Genomic DNA, 18,535 nt, shown 5'->3' on the forward strand with positions numbered 1-18,535 from the left:
TTTAAGTTACTGTTAGGCTTTTACAGATTGGGGCCCAAGAGCTTAAAGGGGTATTCCGGGCAAAAACATTCTATGAATGGAGGGGGCGTGGCGTGACGTCACATCCCCGTCTCGGAAGCCCGGCGGTTTCCGAAACTGCAGACACAGCTATGCATAGAATGCAGGCTGCTGCAGGAAGATGGCGGGGGGTCCCAGCGGTGGGCCCCCCTGTTATCAGACATCTTATCCCCTATCCTTTCGATAGGAGATAAGATGTTTTTGCTGGGAATACCCCTTAAATTTACAATGTCTGATAGATGCAATGACCCGTGGCACTAGTAATCTGCAGTCATCTAACTCGATTTATGAACGTGCCCAACATTGGAGCTGTACATGCAATTTTTTGTCAATCCTATTGTTCTCCCTTCCTGCCTCAGTGATACCATTGAGTACTGACTAAACCATGTTCAGATGATGCCTGAGTGAGCCCGTGCTGTTTCTGCAATGATCTAGCATTTTCACATGGTCTTGGCATGCTTTGGTCTCCTGTGAGGATCGGTTGGGTGATGCTGCGTCATTCGTCTGGACTCTGTAAACAGCTCTCATAGCTAAGAATCCTAAAATAGTGACTTTACTGCAGCAGCTCCTAAACCTTGACCTATAGTTAAATCTTTCTACCTTGTGTGAGATAGAAACATAACTTTAGCTGTACTTCTATATAAAACCAGATTTTAAATCATGATTTTGTTGCCCCCTTTGAAGTGCTGTTCAAGTGTACCTGTCCCCTATGTAAGAGCAAAGATTCATGATGTCACTCCTTAGGCCATGTTCACACGGCAGAATTTACAAGCGGAATCCACCGGAAAGATTCTCGGAAATACCATTGCGGCAGAGTCCCTATGAAGTCATTTATGAAGATGGAGCATTTCTGAGCGGTCATAGCACTGGCGGAACATGTTTATATGTGGAATATCCATCTGTGTTTTTCCGGCCGGACAGGCCACCAGTTTTCCACTGTGTGAACAAAGCCTTATTGTTGCATTGCTCACTGCTCCATGGATACACTGTGCAATACTGCACCATTTGTCTACATAGCCATACACATTGGATTAATGTAGGCAAAATCCACTGATTTATTTGGATCGTCCAGCTATCTAATGTATTTGGTGGCCTTAGGACTCTCACCCAATGGCAGATGTCAGAGGATAGAAGGTTCGGGCTTATTGGATTTCAACATACCTGATCCTATTGTTCTTGGTAAGATATGCCGATGTCTGGTGAGTCTGGCATAGGTTTACTCGGTTTGGCCTGTTCAGAATGTATGCACACTCGGCCAAGCAAAGCATGCATATGTATGTATGAATGTAATGGGATAAAAAGCTATTGGCCACAAGAGCTATAGACAGATTACTGAAATGTATAGCTTTGGACATTCTGCACATTAATAAACAACACAACCCAAGTAGTTTGTTCCCATGATCTTAAATTGTACATTTCAAATTTCAATAAACTTTTTTGATAGAAAAATCCAGAGAACTTCTTAGCAGGTACACTTTAGCCAAAAAAAGCATATGAGATTTGTTTGAAAGGGAAAGTGTTGACATTGCTGAGTATAATGCATAAACATAAAGGGGTATTCCCATCTGGGACAACTATGGTAAATCCACAGGATATTCCATACATGAGTGATAAATGTAGGTCCTGTTTGGGACCTGAATTCTTTTGGAAATTAAAACAAGGGGGGGGGGAGGAGACAGTAGTTGACCCCAAAAGAGAGGGTATGACACAATTAAGATAGATTGTGCTTACCAGTTGTGTTGTGCTCAGGACACAAAACCTCAGAGTGCCTGTAGGCCCACAATGAAGTCAGGTCAGCTGCCTCAGCGTCCTTCCGGTGCATTGCCATAGAATGAGATTTGCCATAGAATGAGATGCTCCGCCGCCATCACATCCTATTGGCTCACACTTGTCACGTGACATATTTAACCGTCACGCATCGACGCGCACAGCAGTCTCAGTTTGGCTATCACAGGGAGAGGATCATTCTATGGCAATGCACTGGCTCTGTGAAAATCAGCCTGTATACGCAGTGGAATGGGCTGGGATAGCAATTTTTATGGATAATAGATACAAAATTAAGATAATTCTTCTAAGATGGTGGTTGAATCCTGTACTATGCCCTGTGTGACCATCCCTTTTTGGCACAGAGAAAATATGATGCAATGCTTATGTTTAAGTAGTCTCCTAACCAATTAGAATGCTTATACAATGTGCTACGCCCTACTGAAGGATATATCTTGTGTCTACACAATATAATAAATCAGAGAGAACCATTTTGACCTAGTGTGTGTCAGTGTGAGTTTTTCTCTCCGTGCACATATTATCTAATTTGGCTCAGGACATCAACCTAGAGCATTCACTTGGAACGCATCCAAAACACAGTCTGCAAAGGAATGTAGACAGAGTATGATGGTGCTTTTCCTCATAAAAGGTGGTGGTCCAAAGTATTAAAAGTTATAATGCATTTATTTGACAAGGTGCAACATATTTCAAATTCTTTGTCAGGAAATGGATCCAGGACGGATTCGAAATGCGTTATGAAATAAATGCTTTATAACGTTAAAAACTTCTAGCCACATCCTTTCAAAAGGTGAAGATCCATTATACTCCATCCATGGCCTATTTTCCTTTGCGGACTGCAGAACCAACCCACTCTACTGTTTGGGACCTACTCCTATGTGCAGGTCCTGTCCGACCTGCTTTTGGTCAGAGGTGGCCAGAAAGCTGAAAACAGCAGAGCAGTGTACATAACTCCCATAGAGGTTAAAGGGGTATTATCGAAAGGATAAGGGATAAGATGTCTGATCGCAGGGGGCCCACCGCTGGGACCTCCGCGATCTCTCTGCAGCAGCTCGCATTCTATGCGTAGCTGCGTCTGCAGTTTCGGAAACCATCGGGCTTCCGAGACAGGGATGTGACATCATGCCACGCCCCCTCCATTCATGTCTATGGGAGGTGACATCACGTCCCTGTCTCGGTTTCCGAAACTGCAGATGTAGCTACACATAGAATGCGGGCTGCTGCAGGGAGATCACGGGGGTTCCCAGCGGCAGGTCCCCCTTGATCAGGCATCTTATCCCCTATCCTTTTCGATAGGGGATAAGATGTTTTTGCCCGGAATACCCCTTTAATAGTTCTTGTGTAGACAGTATAGCACTAAGAGCTATGATGATTATGTAACTCCCAAGTAGCTTGTGGTGCTACACTGTTCATGTGTAAAAAGTTGGCTTGACTCTTTTCGACTTCTCCACCACCTCCAGCTGATGTGATCTCGCATCTATCAAACATTTATGGCATATCTTTTGGAGAGGGTGGTTTTTATTTTTTATTCCTGCTCATGAATCGACTCAGTTTCCAAAAGATCTAGTATAAAATAGTAAATATTAGACAAAGAGGGCAGAGGAGGGGGATGCAGCTGCAGCTTCTCACTTCCTGCTTCATTCAAACATCATGAAGTGGAAAGAGGTAAAATCAACAGGGGGAGATATCAGAGGTCTGACATAATTCCAGGAATAACTAACCTACTGAATAAACACAGAGAGAAAAATGTGCTGATATACCTGGCAAAAACGCCCTAAAGGCTAGGTTCACACTACGGAACCTCCGGGCAGAAAATTTCCGAGGGCGGCCAGCACCGACTGGATCAGTCGGCACTAGGACCGCGCGGACACTGCAGTCTTCAATAGACTGCAATGTGTTCCGCGAGTATTTCCGCCTAAAGAATGAGCAACACCATTTTTCAGGCGGAAATTTTCAAGCGGATTTTCCGTTCACAAATTCCGCTTCACAAATTCCGAAGTGTGAATTTGTGAACAGAAACCCATTCACTACACTATGCATTTTAGCAAGCGGAATTTCTGCCTGCAATTTCAAAGTGGAATTGCAGAGGGAAAATCCGTAGTGTGAACCTAGCCTAACAGTCTACTCAAATGGCGAAATTTCCGCTTGCAGACTTCCGCAAGCTGAAATTCAGTAGTGTGAATGGGAGTGCAGAATCCCATAGAAGTCTACGGGCTTTAATTTGGGGAGGAATTCTGCAAGTGGAAATTCTGCCATGTGAATAGACCCTAAGGCTAAGTTCACATACGACTTATTTTACATGCACGTATTTGTCCGTAATCAGTGAAATTACAGCATTTTTATGCCGTTTACAGACAAAAATTCACATGTAAAATTTATGAAAAAATATGCAGATAAGACCACATTCCTGGCTGCAGTAAATGTTTTGCAGTATTGTATGCTTGAATTATAAGTAGATTTGAGTGATTCCATATTATCCAATATTTTGGATTATCAAATGGTCATAAAATAGAATAATTATTTGTAGTGTTAGAGAAACTATATAAAACCATCTCATTGTGAAATCACTGTACAGATTTTGTTACCCAGAATCCCACCAGTCATATAACTTTCCATTCTATAACAGATCGTGTAATGTAAAACTTGACCTTCTCCTACTGTATTTTTATGTTGCAAGGTGCTGGCCTGACCTCTAGAAAAAACCCGCAGCTGTAGCTTTAAATAGCTGTCACATTTGGCTAGACTAGTATGAAGTTTCATATTCACTATCTGGAGGAATGAAGAATCCCAATTTCTACCAGGGTCTTAACCTTTCCCGTACATGGCACCATTTCTGAAATATGGCAAAAATTCTAATATGTAAATTATTTCCTTTGGTGCACTTGGGGTGTTCCCTAGCCTCTTGGTGCTTGGGTCCCTGGTCATGGGGTGTTAATAATGACTAGGTATACTTCTCAGATGTAAACAAGCATGGCTATTTTCCCTTTTTGTCTTTTGTCTTTTCTTGATTGGTGACGTTGTTATATCTGAATTGTACAATGTATTTTTGTAAATTTTTGTTATTAAAATAAATAAATAAAAAAACTTTACAGCCCCTGTAGCATAGTCAAATAAAAAAAAAATTCCTGGAATACCCCTTTAAGGTGGTTATTTAATAAATGGGTGATGTTCAGGGACTAACCAAGCGGGTGTACCAGGGCACCAAGGCGCTAGAATACACCCTGAGTGCATCAAATAAACTCATTCTGTCAAAAGGCTGAGTTGAAAAAAGATTTCTTTAAAATACGACTTTCACAATTTACATTTTCCAGCCAGGCATCAGTTCTACAGTCTTCAAACTTAAATGGGCACTGTCAGATACAAAAACTTTTGATATGTTGTAAAGCATGTATAACCAATATGTTTTGCAATTGCTTTCATTAGAAAATTTACAGTATTTTGTACTGAAAAATCCAGTCAAACAACCGCCCCCCCTGCCTGCTTGGACACATACTAGTCCTGCTCTGTCCATGCATCATCACCTATGTCATGGACACACTTCCTTGATTGACAGCTGTGAGCGCAGGGCTCAGAGCTGGAGGAAAAATCCTCCCACTGTCAGCTTGTGTCCCGCTACTGTCAGTGAGGACAAGCTGGGAGTTGTAGTTTTGCTAGGGAGATGTGAGCAGACAGCATACTGAGGGAGGGGCGGAGACCTGCACAGTAAGGCCACGTCTCCTCCCTTTCAGAGGAATTCAGACTAGTGAGCTAAACTAAAAGGGTAATAAAAAAATAAATAAAGGTGCTAGACACATAAAAATTAGATGTACATGGTCAGGATTAGGTACTGAGTGATATATTTAAAAAAAATTGTTGGATCTGACGGGTATGCTTTAACATGTAGCATCTTTGTTATTCATCATCTTTATCATCTTTGTTGCTACTTGGGTTTTTCTGTTATTTTACAGAAAACAAATCTTCTGTTGCTACTTGCTGTTATGTATTATGGTAGATTTTATATTATGTTTCCCTATTCATTCTTAAAGTGAACCTACTAGCAGGAAAACAAGGGTGTGGATAAGCCAATGGCTAGATAGGGCTAATTATTAGGCTAGGTTCAGACTACGGAATCTCCGGGCAGAAAATTTCCGCCCCGAGATTCCGAGTGCGGCCAGCGCTGACTGAACCAGTCGGCGCTAGGACCGCGCGGACACTGCAGTCTCCAATAGACTACAATGTGTTCCGCGCAGATTTCCACCTGAAGAAAGAGCAACCCCTTTCTTCAGGCGGAAATTTCCAAGCGGATTTTCCGTTCACAAATTCCGCTTCACAATTTCCGAAGTGTGAATTTGTGAACGGACACCCATTCATTATACAGTACATTTTAGCAAGCGGAATTTCCGCTTGCAATTTCAAAGCAGAATTGCAGGCGGAAATTCCGTCGTCTGAACCTAGCCTTAGGATTCTGGGCATACATTTTTTTTCTCCACAATCTTTTCCATTACCAAGATATAAGCCTTATAGGCAAGGTTCACACTGTAGAATTTCTGGGCAGAATTTGTTCCGGAGATTGAGCCAGCGGCGCTAGGACCAAGCGGACTGCATTGCTGTCTCCATAGACGGCAATGCATTTCTGGGAGGATCTGCTCAGAAATGCATTGCCGTCTATGGGGACGGCAATGTAGTCTGCGCGGTCCTAGTGCCGCCGGCTCGATCTCTGGCAGACATTCTGCCCAGAAATTCCACAATGTGAACCTAGCCTTAGTTACTATGTAAATAAGTGTGCAGGGGGCATTTCCATCCATGACAATAGACCTTGTAAGTCCAACCCATATCATCATGAAGATAAATTTTTTTTTTTTTAAAACAGCCTTCCCATCATCAGCTTAGCACTGCAGGTCCAGCACCGAGAGCCCTCAATAAAAAACTATGTTTGCCGAAGAACGTTTTGTCTGGTGATACATATAGCCTGCAGCAGCCACTGCAGGTGAAATATAGTATTGTATGCATTAAAGTTATTTTTTTTCTAAATCAACTGTTGCCAGAAAGTTAAACAGAGCTCTCTGCTGACACCTTGCTCCATTTTAGGTACTGTCCAGAGCAGCATATGTTTGCTATGGGGATTTTCTCCTGCTCTGGACAGTTCGTGACAAGATGGATAGAAGTGTCAGCAGAGAGCACTGTGGTCGTGACAGAAAAGAAATCCAAAAAGAAAAGAATTTCCTCTGTAGTATACAGCCACTAATAAGTACTGGAAGGATTAAGATTTTTTTAATAGAAGTTATTTACAAATATCTTTAACTTTCTGGCATCAGTTGATTTAAAAAGAAAAGTTTTCCACTAGAATACTACTTTAAATTTAAATAAACGTTGGCCAACCATGTCATATCTGGATGGCCAAGTCTGATAGAGTAAGAGTATCTATTATTAAAACGCTCTCCACTATGGCTAATAGAGGGGAGGGACCTCGGTGATATCCATAAACTCTAATAGGTCATATGGAAAAGTTTTGCCTTGATGATGGAGGAAAAACACTCCATTTGCCATCTTCTCTACAAAAGGAAATCATTGTCAATTACTTTTACTTAACAACGATGTATTATTGTCAAGTTCTCCATACCATGTGACCACTTTCCATCACACCAGAATGCTTTACACCAGTGTCAGCTATGTATGACCTCCATGCTATATATCACCTAAAAAAAATTGGCAACATTTAAAAGTCTAAAAAGTCACCATGGTCCATGAGGTTCAAAGCCATCTTTCAAATATAGCATCTTGACCTACTTACACACATTTATTAGCAGTAGTAAAGAGGTTCTCCTGCTTCTGGTTACTCTAGAAGATGCTGTAAATTTAGAGGATTTATTAAACATTCCATTGTATTGTAGTTTTATGACTATCCACCATGGTTGTCCACTGATGGATGCATGTGTATTGACAGAAGGAACACCAAAAATGATGCCCTATGACCTCTGGATCGTCCATGTTTCTTTTTCACCAAGGGTAACCCTTGTAGTTTACAGTGGGCTCATAGGAATGGAGGCCCCATCTCATATTATCCCTACGATCCTCTTTTGTGGTCTTACATATGAGGGTAAGGTCCCACTGACAGAAAGTTTTTTGGGTGTCTGGTACAAGTCAAGACATTTTTTGCCACCCTAGGCAAACGCTAATTTTTCCGCCTCCTTGACACTGCTCATTGGCCCGTCCTTTGACACGCCCCACCATACTACTGGGGTGACACACTGTAACAAACCCCCTCTTCATGTAGTCACCTTACTACTGGGGTGACACACTGTAACAGCCCCCCCCCCCCATTTAATCTCCTTATTACCGGGATGACACACTGTAACAAACCTTCTCCATATGTAATTATCTTACTACTGAGGTGACACACTGTAACAAACCTCCTCGTGTAATCTCCTTACTGGAGTGGCACACTGTAACAAACTTCCTCATGTAATCTCCTTACTACTGGGGTGACACACTGTAACAACCCTGAGCAGCGGGTGCTTCGAATGCCTGCTGGCTACTAATTTTCAATCAAGAGGGGTCTCTAGGCAGCTGCCTATTTTGCCTATTGGCAGAACCAGCCCTGATACTGTTGTGTACTTGCAGTAGGCCTTGCCTCAGCCTATTGACTTTAATGGAACAAGCATATTCTTCTAGTGACTACATTTGGTCTATTTCCTTAACATATACATTTTTTGTGAAGGACTTAAAATCATGGTGGACTATGTTTTGGGTCCCACACAAACAAGATATATCTTAGGAAATAGACCAAAACAAACTATACTATGCTTGGTCCATTATGCTATTCTATATGTTGGCATACTTTTTACTGTTATTCACAAGTATACTGTCAATGTATACCAAATGCCCCTATTGTGCCCCTATCTCCTAAAAGTGATGAGAAGGGGTGTGGAATACAATAGGTATGAAACCTTGCTCAATGATGGTGGAGTATAAAGGTAGAAATCACCCTTAAGCCCTCATACCTGGCAGTGCCCAGAGGCTCTTATGTCATATGAGTAACCACCAGTATTATAAACAGCACATTGTAGGTTGTAGGGGGTGTGGGGAGTGTTGTGGTCTTCAGCTCATGGTCCTGATGGGGGTAACTGTATAAACCAAAGGGGTCCAATTTTAATTTTGGTCACTGGCTTCCTCTCACCTATCTATGCCACTGATCAATGATTTTGAGAATGATGCCATGATCTGTTTGAATATTGGGCTTTAGGCCCAGGACTCGATGATTCAGACTTAAAAATTCAGGATAAGCCGCAATTTGACTGATGGCCCATTATGTTCTTGGTCAGAACGCAGAAATATACTAAATTAGTTCCTTATCTTAGTAATGAATTGTGAGAAGTATATTTAACCCCTTAAGGATGCAGGACGTACTCAAACGGCCCCTTTTCTGAGTCCTTAAGGACTCAGGACGTTTGAGTACGTCCTGTCAAATCCGCCACTAGCTGGAGGGGAGCCGGTGCCCGATGCCTGCTGAAATCGTTCAGCAGGCATCGGGGCATATCGCCCAGGGGGGTCATTATGCCCCCCCATGTCGGCGATGGCCGCAGGTCGCTGGACAATTCAGTCCAGCGATCTGCGGCAGATTCCGGGTCAATCGGGTCTCCAGTGACCCGGTGACCCGAAATTACAGGCTGTTCGGGGCCGTCGGAGACAGCCAGAGCCTGCAGGAGTGAGGTGGCACTGGTGCCACCTCATGATCGCCCTGATTCGTCGCCCGGTTTCCCGGCCGACCAATCAGGGCGCCTGCTGCGGGTGTCACTCCTGCAACCCGCTCCGCCCCTCTTCCTTAGGACGTGAGCGGGTGCGGGACGTGCACCCCGGGTGCTGGGGACCCCGATCCCCGGCGTCAATGTTGGGATCGGGGCCCCAGGAGCGGCGGCGGCGGCGACGACGAGGGACTGATGTGATGCGGCTGGATCGTTGGAGGTGAGTGACAGCCTCCAGCTGTTGCTTAGCAACAGCTCCCAGCATGCAAAAAGGGCATGCTGGGAGCTGTAGTTATGCAACAGCAGGAGGCAGACCACCACAACTCCCAGCATGCCCTTATGGGCATGCTGGGACTTATAGTTTTGCAACAGCTGGAGGCACATTTTTTCTATGGAAAAGTGTACCTTTAGCTGTTGTGTAACTACAACTCCCAGCTTGCACAAACAGCTAAAGTGCATGCTGGGAGTTGTAGTAGTGCATCTGCTGGTTGCATAACTACAACTCCCAGCATGCCCGTTGGCTGTCGGTGACTGCTGGGAGTTGTAGTTTTGCAACAGCTGAAGGCACATTGAGTTATGCAGCAAACCAGTGTGTCTCCAGCTGTTGCATAACTACAATCCCCAGCATCCCCAGCCAAAGTAGTATGTCTCCAGCTGTTGCATAACTACAAGACCCAGCATGCCCTTCCGCTGTACGTACATGATGGGGGTTGTAGCTTTTGCAACAGCTGAAGGCACACTGGTTGCAAAACACTGAGTTTGTTACCAAACTTGGTGTTTCACAACCAGTGGGCCTCCAGCTGTTGCAAAACTACAACTCCCAGCATGCACTGATAGACCGTACATGCTGGGAGTTGTAGATTTGCAACAGCTGGATGTTTCAACCCCCCCCCCCCCCCCCCCAATGTGAATGTACAGGGTACACTCACATGGGCGGAGGATTACAGTAAGTATCCGGCTGCAAGTTTGAGCTGCGGCAAATTCTCTGCCACAGCTCAAACTGCCATCGAGAAACTACTGTGAACCCCCGCCCGTGCGACTGTACCCTAAAAACACTACACTACACTAACACACAATAAAATGAAAAGTAAAAAACACTACATTTACACATACCCCTACACAGCCCCCCTCCCCAATAAAAATGAAAAAACGTCTGGTACGGCACTGTTTCCAAAACGGAGCCTCCAGCGGTTGCAAAACTACAACTCCCAGCATGCACTGATAGACCGTACATGCTGGGAGTTGTAGTTTTGCAACAGCTGGATGTCCCCCCTCCCCAATGTGAACGTACAGGGTACACTCACATGGGCGGAGGATTACAGTAAGTATCCGGCTGCAAGTTTGAGCTGCGGCAAATTTTCTGCCGCAGCTCAAACTGCCAGCGAGAAACTACTGTGAACCCCCGCCTGTGCGACTGTACCCTAAAAACACTACACTACACTAACACACAATAAAATAAAAAGTAAAAAAAACACTACATATACACATACCCCTACACAGCCCCCCTCCCCAATAAAAATGAAAAACGTCTGGTACGCCACTGTTTCCAAAACGGAGCCTCCAGCTGTTGCAAAACAACTACTCCCAGTATTGCCAGATAGCCACTGACTGTCTAGGCATGCTGGGAGTTTTACAACAGCTGGAGGCACCCTGTTTGGGAATCACTGGCGTTGAATACCCCTATGTCCACCCCTATGCAAGTCCCTAATTTAGGCCTCAAATGCGCATGGTGCTCTCACTTTGGAGCCCTGTCGTATTTCAAGGCAACAGTTTAGGGCCACATATGGGGTATCACCGTACTCGGGAGAAATTGTGTTAAAAAATTTGGGGGGTATTTTCTGCTTTTACCCTTTTTAAAAATGTTAAATTTTTGGGAAAAGAGGCATTTTAGGTAAAAAAAAAATTTTTTTTACATATGCAAAAGTCGTGAAACACCTGTGGGGTAGTAAGGTTCACTTAACCCCTTGTTACGTTCCCCGAGGGGTCTAGTTTCCAAAATGGTATGCCATGTGTTTTTTTTTTTTTTGCTGTTCTGGCACCATAGGGGCTTCCTAAATGCGGCAGGCCCCCAGAGCAAAATTTGCTTTCAAAAAGCCAAATGTGACTCCTTCTCTTCTGAGACCTGTAGTGCGCCAGCAGAGCACTTTTCACCCCCATATGGGGTGTTTTCTCTATCGGGAGAAATTGGGCTTAAAATTTTGGGGGGTATTTTCTGCTTTAACCCTTTGTAAAAATGTACATTTTTTGGGAAACCAAGCATTTTAGGTAAATTGTTTATTTTTTTTTTTGACATATGCAAAATTTGTGAAACCCCTGTGGGGTATTAAGGTTCACTTTACCCCTTGTTACGTTCCCCAAGGGGTCTAGTTTCCAAAATGGTATGCCATGTGTTTTTTTTTTTGCTATCCTGGCACCATAGGGGCTTCCTAAATGCGGCATGCCCCCAGAGCAAAATTTCCTTCAAAAAAGCCTTCTCTTCTGAGACCTGTAGTGCGCCAGCAGAGCACTTTTCGCCGCCATATGGGGTGTTTTCTGAATCGGGAGAAATTGGGCTTCAAATTTTGGGGGGTATTTTCTGCTATTACCCTTTTTAAAAATGTAAAACTTTTGGGAAACCAAGCATTTTAGGGAATTTTTTTTTTTTTTACATATGCAAAAGTCGTGAATCACCTGTGGGGTATTAAGGTTTACTTTACCCCTTGTTATGTTCCCCGAGGGGACTAGTTTCCAAAATGGTATGCCATGTGGAGTTTTTTGCTGTTCTGGCACCATAGGGGCTTCCTAAATGTGACATGCCCCCCAAAAATCATTTGTCGCTCCTTCCCTTCTGAGCCCTCTACTGTGCCCGCCGAACAATTAACATAGACCTATAAGGTATGTGCTTACTCGAGAAAAATTGGGTTTCAAATACAAGTAAAAATTTTCTCCTTTTTACCCCTTGCAAAAATTCAAAAATTGGGTCTACAAAAATATGCGAGTGTAAAAAATGAAGATTGTGAATTTTCTCCTTCACTTTGCTGCTATTCCTGTGAAACACCTAAAGGGTTAAAACGCTGACTGAATGTCATTTTGAATACTTTGAGGGGTGCAGTTTTTATAATGGGGTCTTTTATGGGGTATTTCTAATATGAAGACCCTTCAAATCCACTTCAAACCTGAACTGGTCCCTGAAAAAAAGCGAGTTTCCAAATTTTGTGAAAAATTGGAAAATTGCTGCTGAACTTTGAAGCCCTCTGGTGTCTTCCAAAAGTAAAAACACATCAATTTTATGATGCAAACATAAAGTAGACATATTGTATATGTGAATAAAAAAAAATTATTTGGAATATCCATTTTCCTTACAAGCAGAGAGCTTCAAAGTTAGAAAAATGCCAAATTTTCAAATTTTTCATCAAATTTTGGGATTTTTCACCAAGAAAGGAAGCAAGTTACCACAAAATTTTACCACTATGTTAAAGTAGAATATGTCACGAAAAAAAAAATCGAAATCAGAATGATAACTAAAAGCATTCCAGAGTTATTAATGTTTAAAGTGACAGTGGTCAGAATTGCAAAAAATGGCTGAGTCCTTAAGGTGAAAAAGGGCTCAGTCCTTAAGGGGTTAAATCTAGGTTTGTATAGCAGGGAGATGACTTGTGATGACCCAAATAAATATTTGAGATATTTTGAACCCATGAGCATAAAGTTATCCTTTTAAAGACACATAGTCACAAGCTTTTGATGATTGGAATTATACTGTATTTTCGTCAATACTTTTCTTTTGTTCATAAAGTCAATAAGTCATCATTGAGAACAAGCACCAGACTCACTGAAAATAGGTTCTGATGGGGTTCTCCATTTGAAATACAGACTGTATACAATAAGTTAGATGTATATTAAATTCCTGCAGAGGAGCTGTGATCATGTGTAGGATGTGGGGGTGTCACATCATTGACCTGTCATTTACTTCTCTGTCATGAAAAAAAGATCACCCCATAATGCAATTCATACAAAGCCTGGAATGACATAAGTCTTGTCTGACACCTGTTGTCCCACACTGTGAAGATTTTAGGAGCCCGGGCCACAAGCTCTTCTTCAATTACCACTTTTTGAAGACTCAGCTGTATATATTTTTAGGTTATGGGAATCTTTCAAGTGGAGTATAATTCCAATCTAAAAGTCACAATTAAGTCTCAAATAAACACCAATGATAGAACAGGAAAATCTTCATGTTTACTGTATTATCCAATGAAGCCAAGTTAAGATCAAGGTGACCTTGAACAAACCCCTATCTCCTATGTTAATTGAGGCAGATGACATGTCTGTTCACTGCACACCACACCAAACGTGTAAAACAAAGCAATGCAAGAAATACAAAACAAAAAAGAGAAATAATGTTCTCACGAACAACTAAAGAGAAATAGTAATACAAGAAATAAAGTGGTGTGGTTTTCTCCCATTGAAATCAATGCATACACATCTGAATTCAGGTTTGTCATTTAGGTTTGTCTTTTGCTTTCTTCTTTAAAGGGGTACTCCACCCCTAGACATCCTATCCCCTATCCAAAGGATAGGGGATAAGATGTCTGATCGCAGGGGTCCCGCCGCTGGGGACCCCCCACAATATTGCATGCGGAACCCACCTGTTTCTGCTCCAGAAGCGTTGAAGGGTCTGGGTCCTGACCACCGGAACGGAAGTCTGTGACGTCACGACTCCGCCCCCCATGTGACGTCACGCCCCGTCCCCTTAATGCAAGTCTAATGGGGGGGGCGTGACGGTCTTGCATTGAGGGGACGGGGCGTGACGTCACACGGGGGCGGAGTCGTGATGTCACAGACTTCTGTTCCGGAGGTCGGGACCCGAACCCTCCAGCACTTCCGGAGCAGAAACAGGTGGGTGCCGCATGCTATCCGCAGCGGTGGGACCCCCGCGCCCTATCCTTTGGATAGGGGATAAGATGTCTAGGGGTGGAGTACCCCTTTAACAGTGAATGGGTCTCATTTATTTGTAGGTTTCCCTGTTTAAAAATAATTTAATGAAAATTACATATAGAAAGAACCAGGAATTGGCATTATGTGACAGGTGACAACCTGCTTTATCCAGCACTATGCCAAGCCAGCTTTAAGCTGAATTGTGTCATTTAAGACTGTTTATCTTGAGTTGTCAAGTACTATTTTCCTACCAACCAGTGAGTCTCAAATTACACCCCATTATGCCAATATGGGTTTTGTTTGTTATTTTTGAAATTTGTGTGTCCACTGAAAACCACCTAAATTTCAAGTCTAAAGAAGGGATAATTGAGGCTAATTTCTTTCAATTTCCTTCAGTGCTCTTATGTCGGAGCGGACTGTAGCTTTACTGTGTAGAAAGGGGGAAGGCTTACAGACATGTTTCCTATGTTTTTCTGCACTTGAATAATGTTTGCACACAAACACTAAAATCATTCTTAGAAATTCTTCCAATATGCACAGACAGACAAAAAATGGCATCTTGCCACTTAAGAATCTCCATATTCTCCGCCAGGGCGTCTAGACAGGTATAAATAAGAAGCAGACATTATAATAACAAGTTTTTTTCTTCAGTCTTGAGTATGTATTTGTCATTGCTCAGGGTATGTTTACATCTATAATGGGGTGAAGCAGGCCAAATGTAATCACAAAAGACTATATTTGGTCTATTTCCCCTATGGGCACACAACATGTATACTGCAGAATTCTGATGTTCTGACATAATGCAGTGCACGTAAAAGAAAAAAAAAATTAACTATTTTACACTACTGCACATAATAACTTTGAAACTAAATGGGTTTTCTAGACAAACCTTGTTGATAACTTATCCACAGGATAGGTCATCAATATAATTTTGGTGGGGTGACCAGCACCTGGCACTCCTGCCAGTCAGCTGTTTGCCAGAGCCACATTGCCCACATAAACAGAGAACAGAGGTGGAAGCAGACAGCTCCAGACATTGTGTAGTGGCCGCACTGAGGTACTGCAGCTCAGCTTCCATTGAACTGAATGTGCGCTAGGCTGTATTCACTCAGTATGGCTACTACACAATATACGTCTGTACGTCTGTCTCTTTCTCACTGTATGCAGCCACCGCAGCTCTAACAAACAGCTGATTGGTTAAACTGGTTTTAAAGGTCCATCTTGGCCTCACATACAGTATTACGACATTAATAAAAATCTCCCTTGTTGCCCATCAGATTACTTCTTTAATTTTTATTCTTGTCCTGAAAAAAAAAAATAGATTGGTTGCTATTTTTATAAATAAAGACTAAGTTGTATTTACATTTTGCATAATTGACCAATAGGCTTAAAGGGGTACTCCAGGGAAGTTAAGAAACAAAAAAATGCCCCAAAGCCACCACAATACCTATTCTGTGTCCTCTGTAGTTATCCATGTGGTTTTGGCAGCTCCCTTGGCCCCTGATGTCTCCTAAATACTTTTTGCTTGTTTGCAGCACAGACTACAACTCCCAGAAGTCAGTGAAGCTCTGTGTAATGGATGCCAGCCAACTGCTTTCACTATCTGTGTGCATGTTCACACTGCAACTCACACACTGTACTATCCTTCCCGCAGCAATAAATCATGCTGTGCTCTGAATAGCAGAAGTCAGTGATTAGATTTTCAGCAGAAAAACAGCAGCAACGTGCGCAGTTGTGACTGAGAATCTTCACTGCTCTTCTCTCACAGCTCACAATCTCCTCACACAGGGAAGGAAGGGTGGGGGGAGGTGTGGCTGTACTCTAAATCAAACAGAAATCAAACAAAAATCAGGTGGTGTTGTCTTGAAGGGAGGGGGCTAGGTCTCACTGAGAAGACAAAGTGGATCTACAAATTACGTTTTTCTCTCACTTGCTGCATGTAAGTGACAGCTGATGGAGGGAAACTGCTCTATATAGCTAGTGAATGATATTTAGACAAATACATAGGTTGGTGAGAGGGAAAGGATGGACTATGGGTTTAGTTCCCTGGAGTACCCCTTTAAATACACCCACTCGAATACATGAAGAGGCTAATTGGGCAAGAAGTATGGACAATATTGCTCTTACAGTATTTTCAATTTTATTAAAGTAGTTGTCCTACCAACAGCTAAAGATTGGGGCTCCAAATGCTAGGATACCCAGCATTATAGGAATGGGGGCCAAAGTCTTGTGTCTGTCCATTCATCGAGACTGCCCAATATAGATGAGTGCAAGGCATGGCTATCTCCAGCAATTCCATAGACAATGAGTAAGCGTGCAACCACTGCTCCATTCAGGAGGGACACTCATGACGCCCTTTCCTGTGATCAGTGGTGGTCCTAACTGTTGGACACCCAGCCATGATACACTTATCCCATATCCAACAATCATACACTTATCCACTATACTAGTAGGACAACCTCTTTTGCATTTATGTAGGGGCTTCTAAAATAAGGGGTTCAGCAGTCAAAGTACTGAGAGTGGCTTTTTTTTTTAACATTGTATTACTCCAGTTATTTGTGCATCCCTCCCCCTTGAAACGGTGAGGCAATGATTCAATAATGGTAACTTTTTTTTTAATCTTTTCTTGCACTAGTTTAGTAAAATGCTACCTATTTCAGCTAAGCCAATATAATGATATAGACGATATAGAGTGCAATGTCTGATCACAGAATAGCATAGTGTTGTCATTGTAAAAAATTATATTGGCTTACCATAGCAAGGAGCAAGCTCGTACCCCACTGTAGTACCCAGACATAAGTGCTTGGTGTTTGGTTCCCACATCTGACCCCGTCTCATGACCTTTGGTCCAATGTTACCCCTTGTTTGCTAACAATGTAGTTCTTCTGGAAAGGGGAGCCCTGCACGGGTTGTACACATTTGCTGGATCATATGTTCATTTTTATGCATATGCATCTATTTTATAGCATTGATTCCATAAACAAAATGCACATTGCCTTATTATTTTCAACCTCCTTAAATAAAAATTTTTAAATTACAATCCATGCAAAAAAAGTGTAATTTTATCTTAATGCATTTTTCGATCAATGGAACAGATTTTGACTGGATGGAGAATGAACTTTTGTTTTAGGTCATATCGTCTGTAGTGCTTTTAGCCAGGGGGGGGGGGGGGTGTTCCCAGGCTAAGAATCACAGCACTGGAACTAATGATTAATTCTATGACCTAGTGAACATTAGCAGCAGGGAGATTACATAACCATAACATTGTCATATGGCTTTTAGAAAGTAACATAAAGGGCAGGCACTAAATAAAACTTGCGACAAAAAACAGCATCCGAAAATAATAAAAACATAAACCTGCGCAAACAAAATAATAATCAAAAAATGCTGAAAAGGAGATAAAAAAAATAGCTTTTGCCTCTTGGTTGAGAAAAAACGGTTAAAGATGGGGTCCCTGCGGACAAGGACAGTTATTTTGGAGGTTCCACACTTTCCCTAGGACACATACCTGACACCTGCAGATAATATCAGCATCTGTAGCCAGCAGATCCACCACTTTGCCTTTTCCTTCGTCCCCCCATTGTGCCCCCAAGACAACAATCACTTTGTTGCCCACATCATGTCGGGGTCTCTTGTGCCCCCCTGCAGTGCTGCGGTCATTGGAGGACCGTGTGCCAGACATGGTCAGGGCTGCGAGGCTGCTGTGCTGTGTGCCCTACTTCAGTGTCACAAGACTCACTGGTGACAGGGAGCTAAGGGGCAGACAGAGGGGGTGGGAGGGAGGAGATGGGAGGGGGAGAGCAGGTCTGTGTGCCAAGGAAGGAAGCAGGGAGGGGGGGTCAGCAGGCTGGAGATGGGGAGGACTGAGTGATGAGGATATGGAGGAGAGCAGGTGCTCAGGGCAGAGCTGGCAACTTTTGTGAAAGACAAAAGCAAATATTTATTTTAGTTAAAAAGAAAAAAGAAAACCACAAAATAAACAAAGAGGAAAATAAAATACAAATGTCTAACAATATAAAGTATCCAGATAGTAAATTCTAAGAATGTTAGAAGGCATTTTAAAG

General features: G+C 42.7%; 1 protein-coding gene across 1 annotated transcript in view; it reads right to left on the reverse strand.

Annotated features, from left to right (window-relative positions):
* Positions 1 to 18,218, reverse strand: part of ADSS1 (adenylosuccinate synthase 1) — a 76,566-nt gene extending 58,348 nt beyond the window's left edge. The window contains exon 1 of the mRNA XM_056545471.1: positions 17,980 to 18,218. Within this exon, the coding sequence (XP_056401446.1) occupies positions 17,980 to 18,153 (174 nt within the window). The 5' untranslated portion in view covers positions 18,154 to 18,218. The remainder of the gene's footprint in view (positions 1 to 17,979) is intronic.
* Positions 18,219 to 18,535: the final 317 nt, after the last annotated feature.

The sequence above is a fragment of the Hyla sarda genome, chromosome 11, assembly GCF_029499605.1.
Source record: "Hyla sarda isolate aHylSar1 chromosome 11, aHylSar1.hap1, whole genome shotgun sequence".
NCBI classification, from domain to species: domain Eukaryota; kingdom Metazoa; phylum Chordata; class Amphibia; order Anura; family Hylidae; genus Hyla; species Hyla sarda.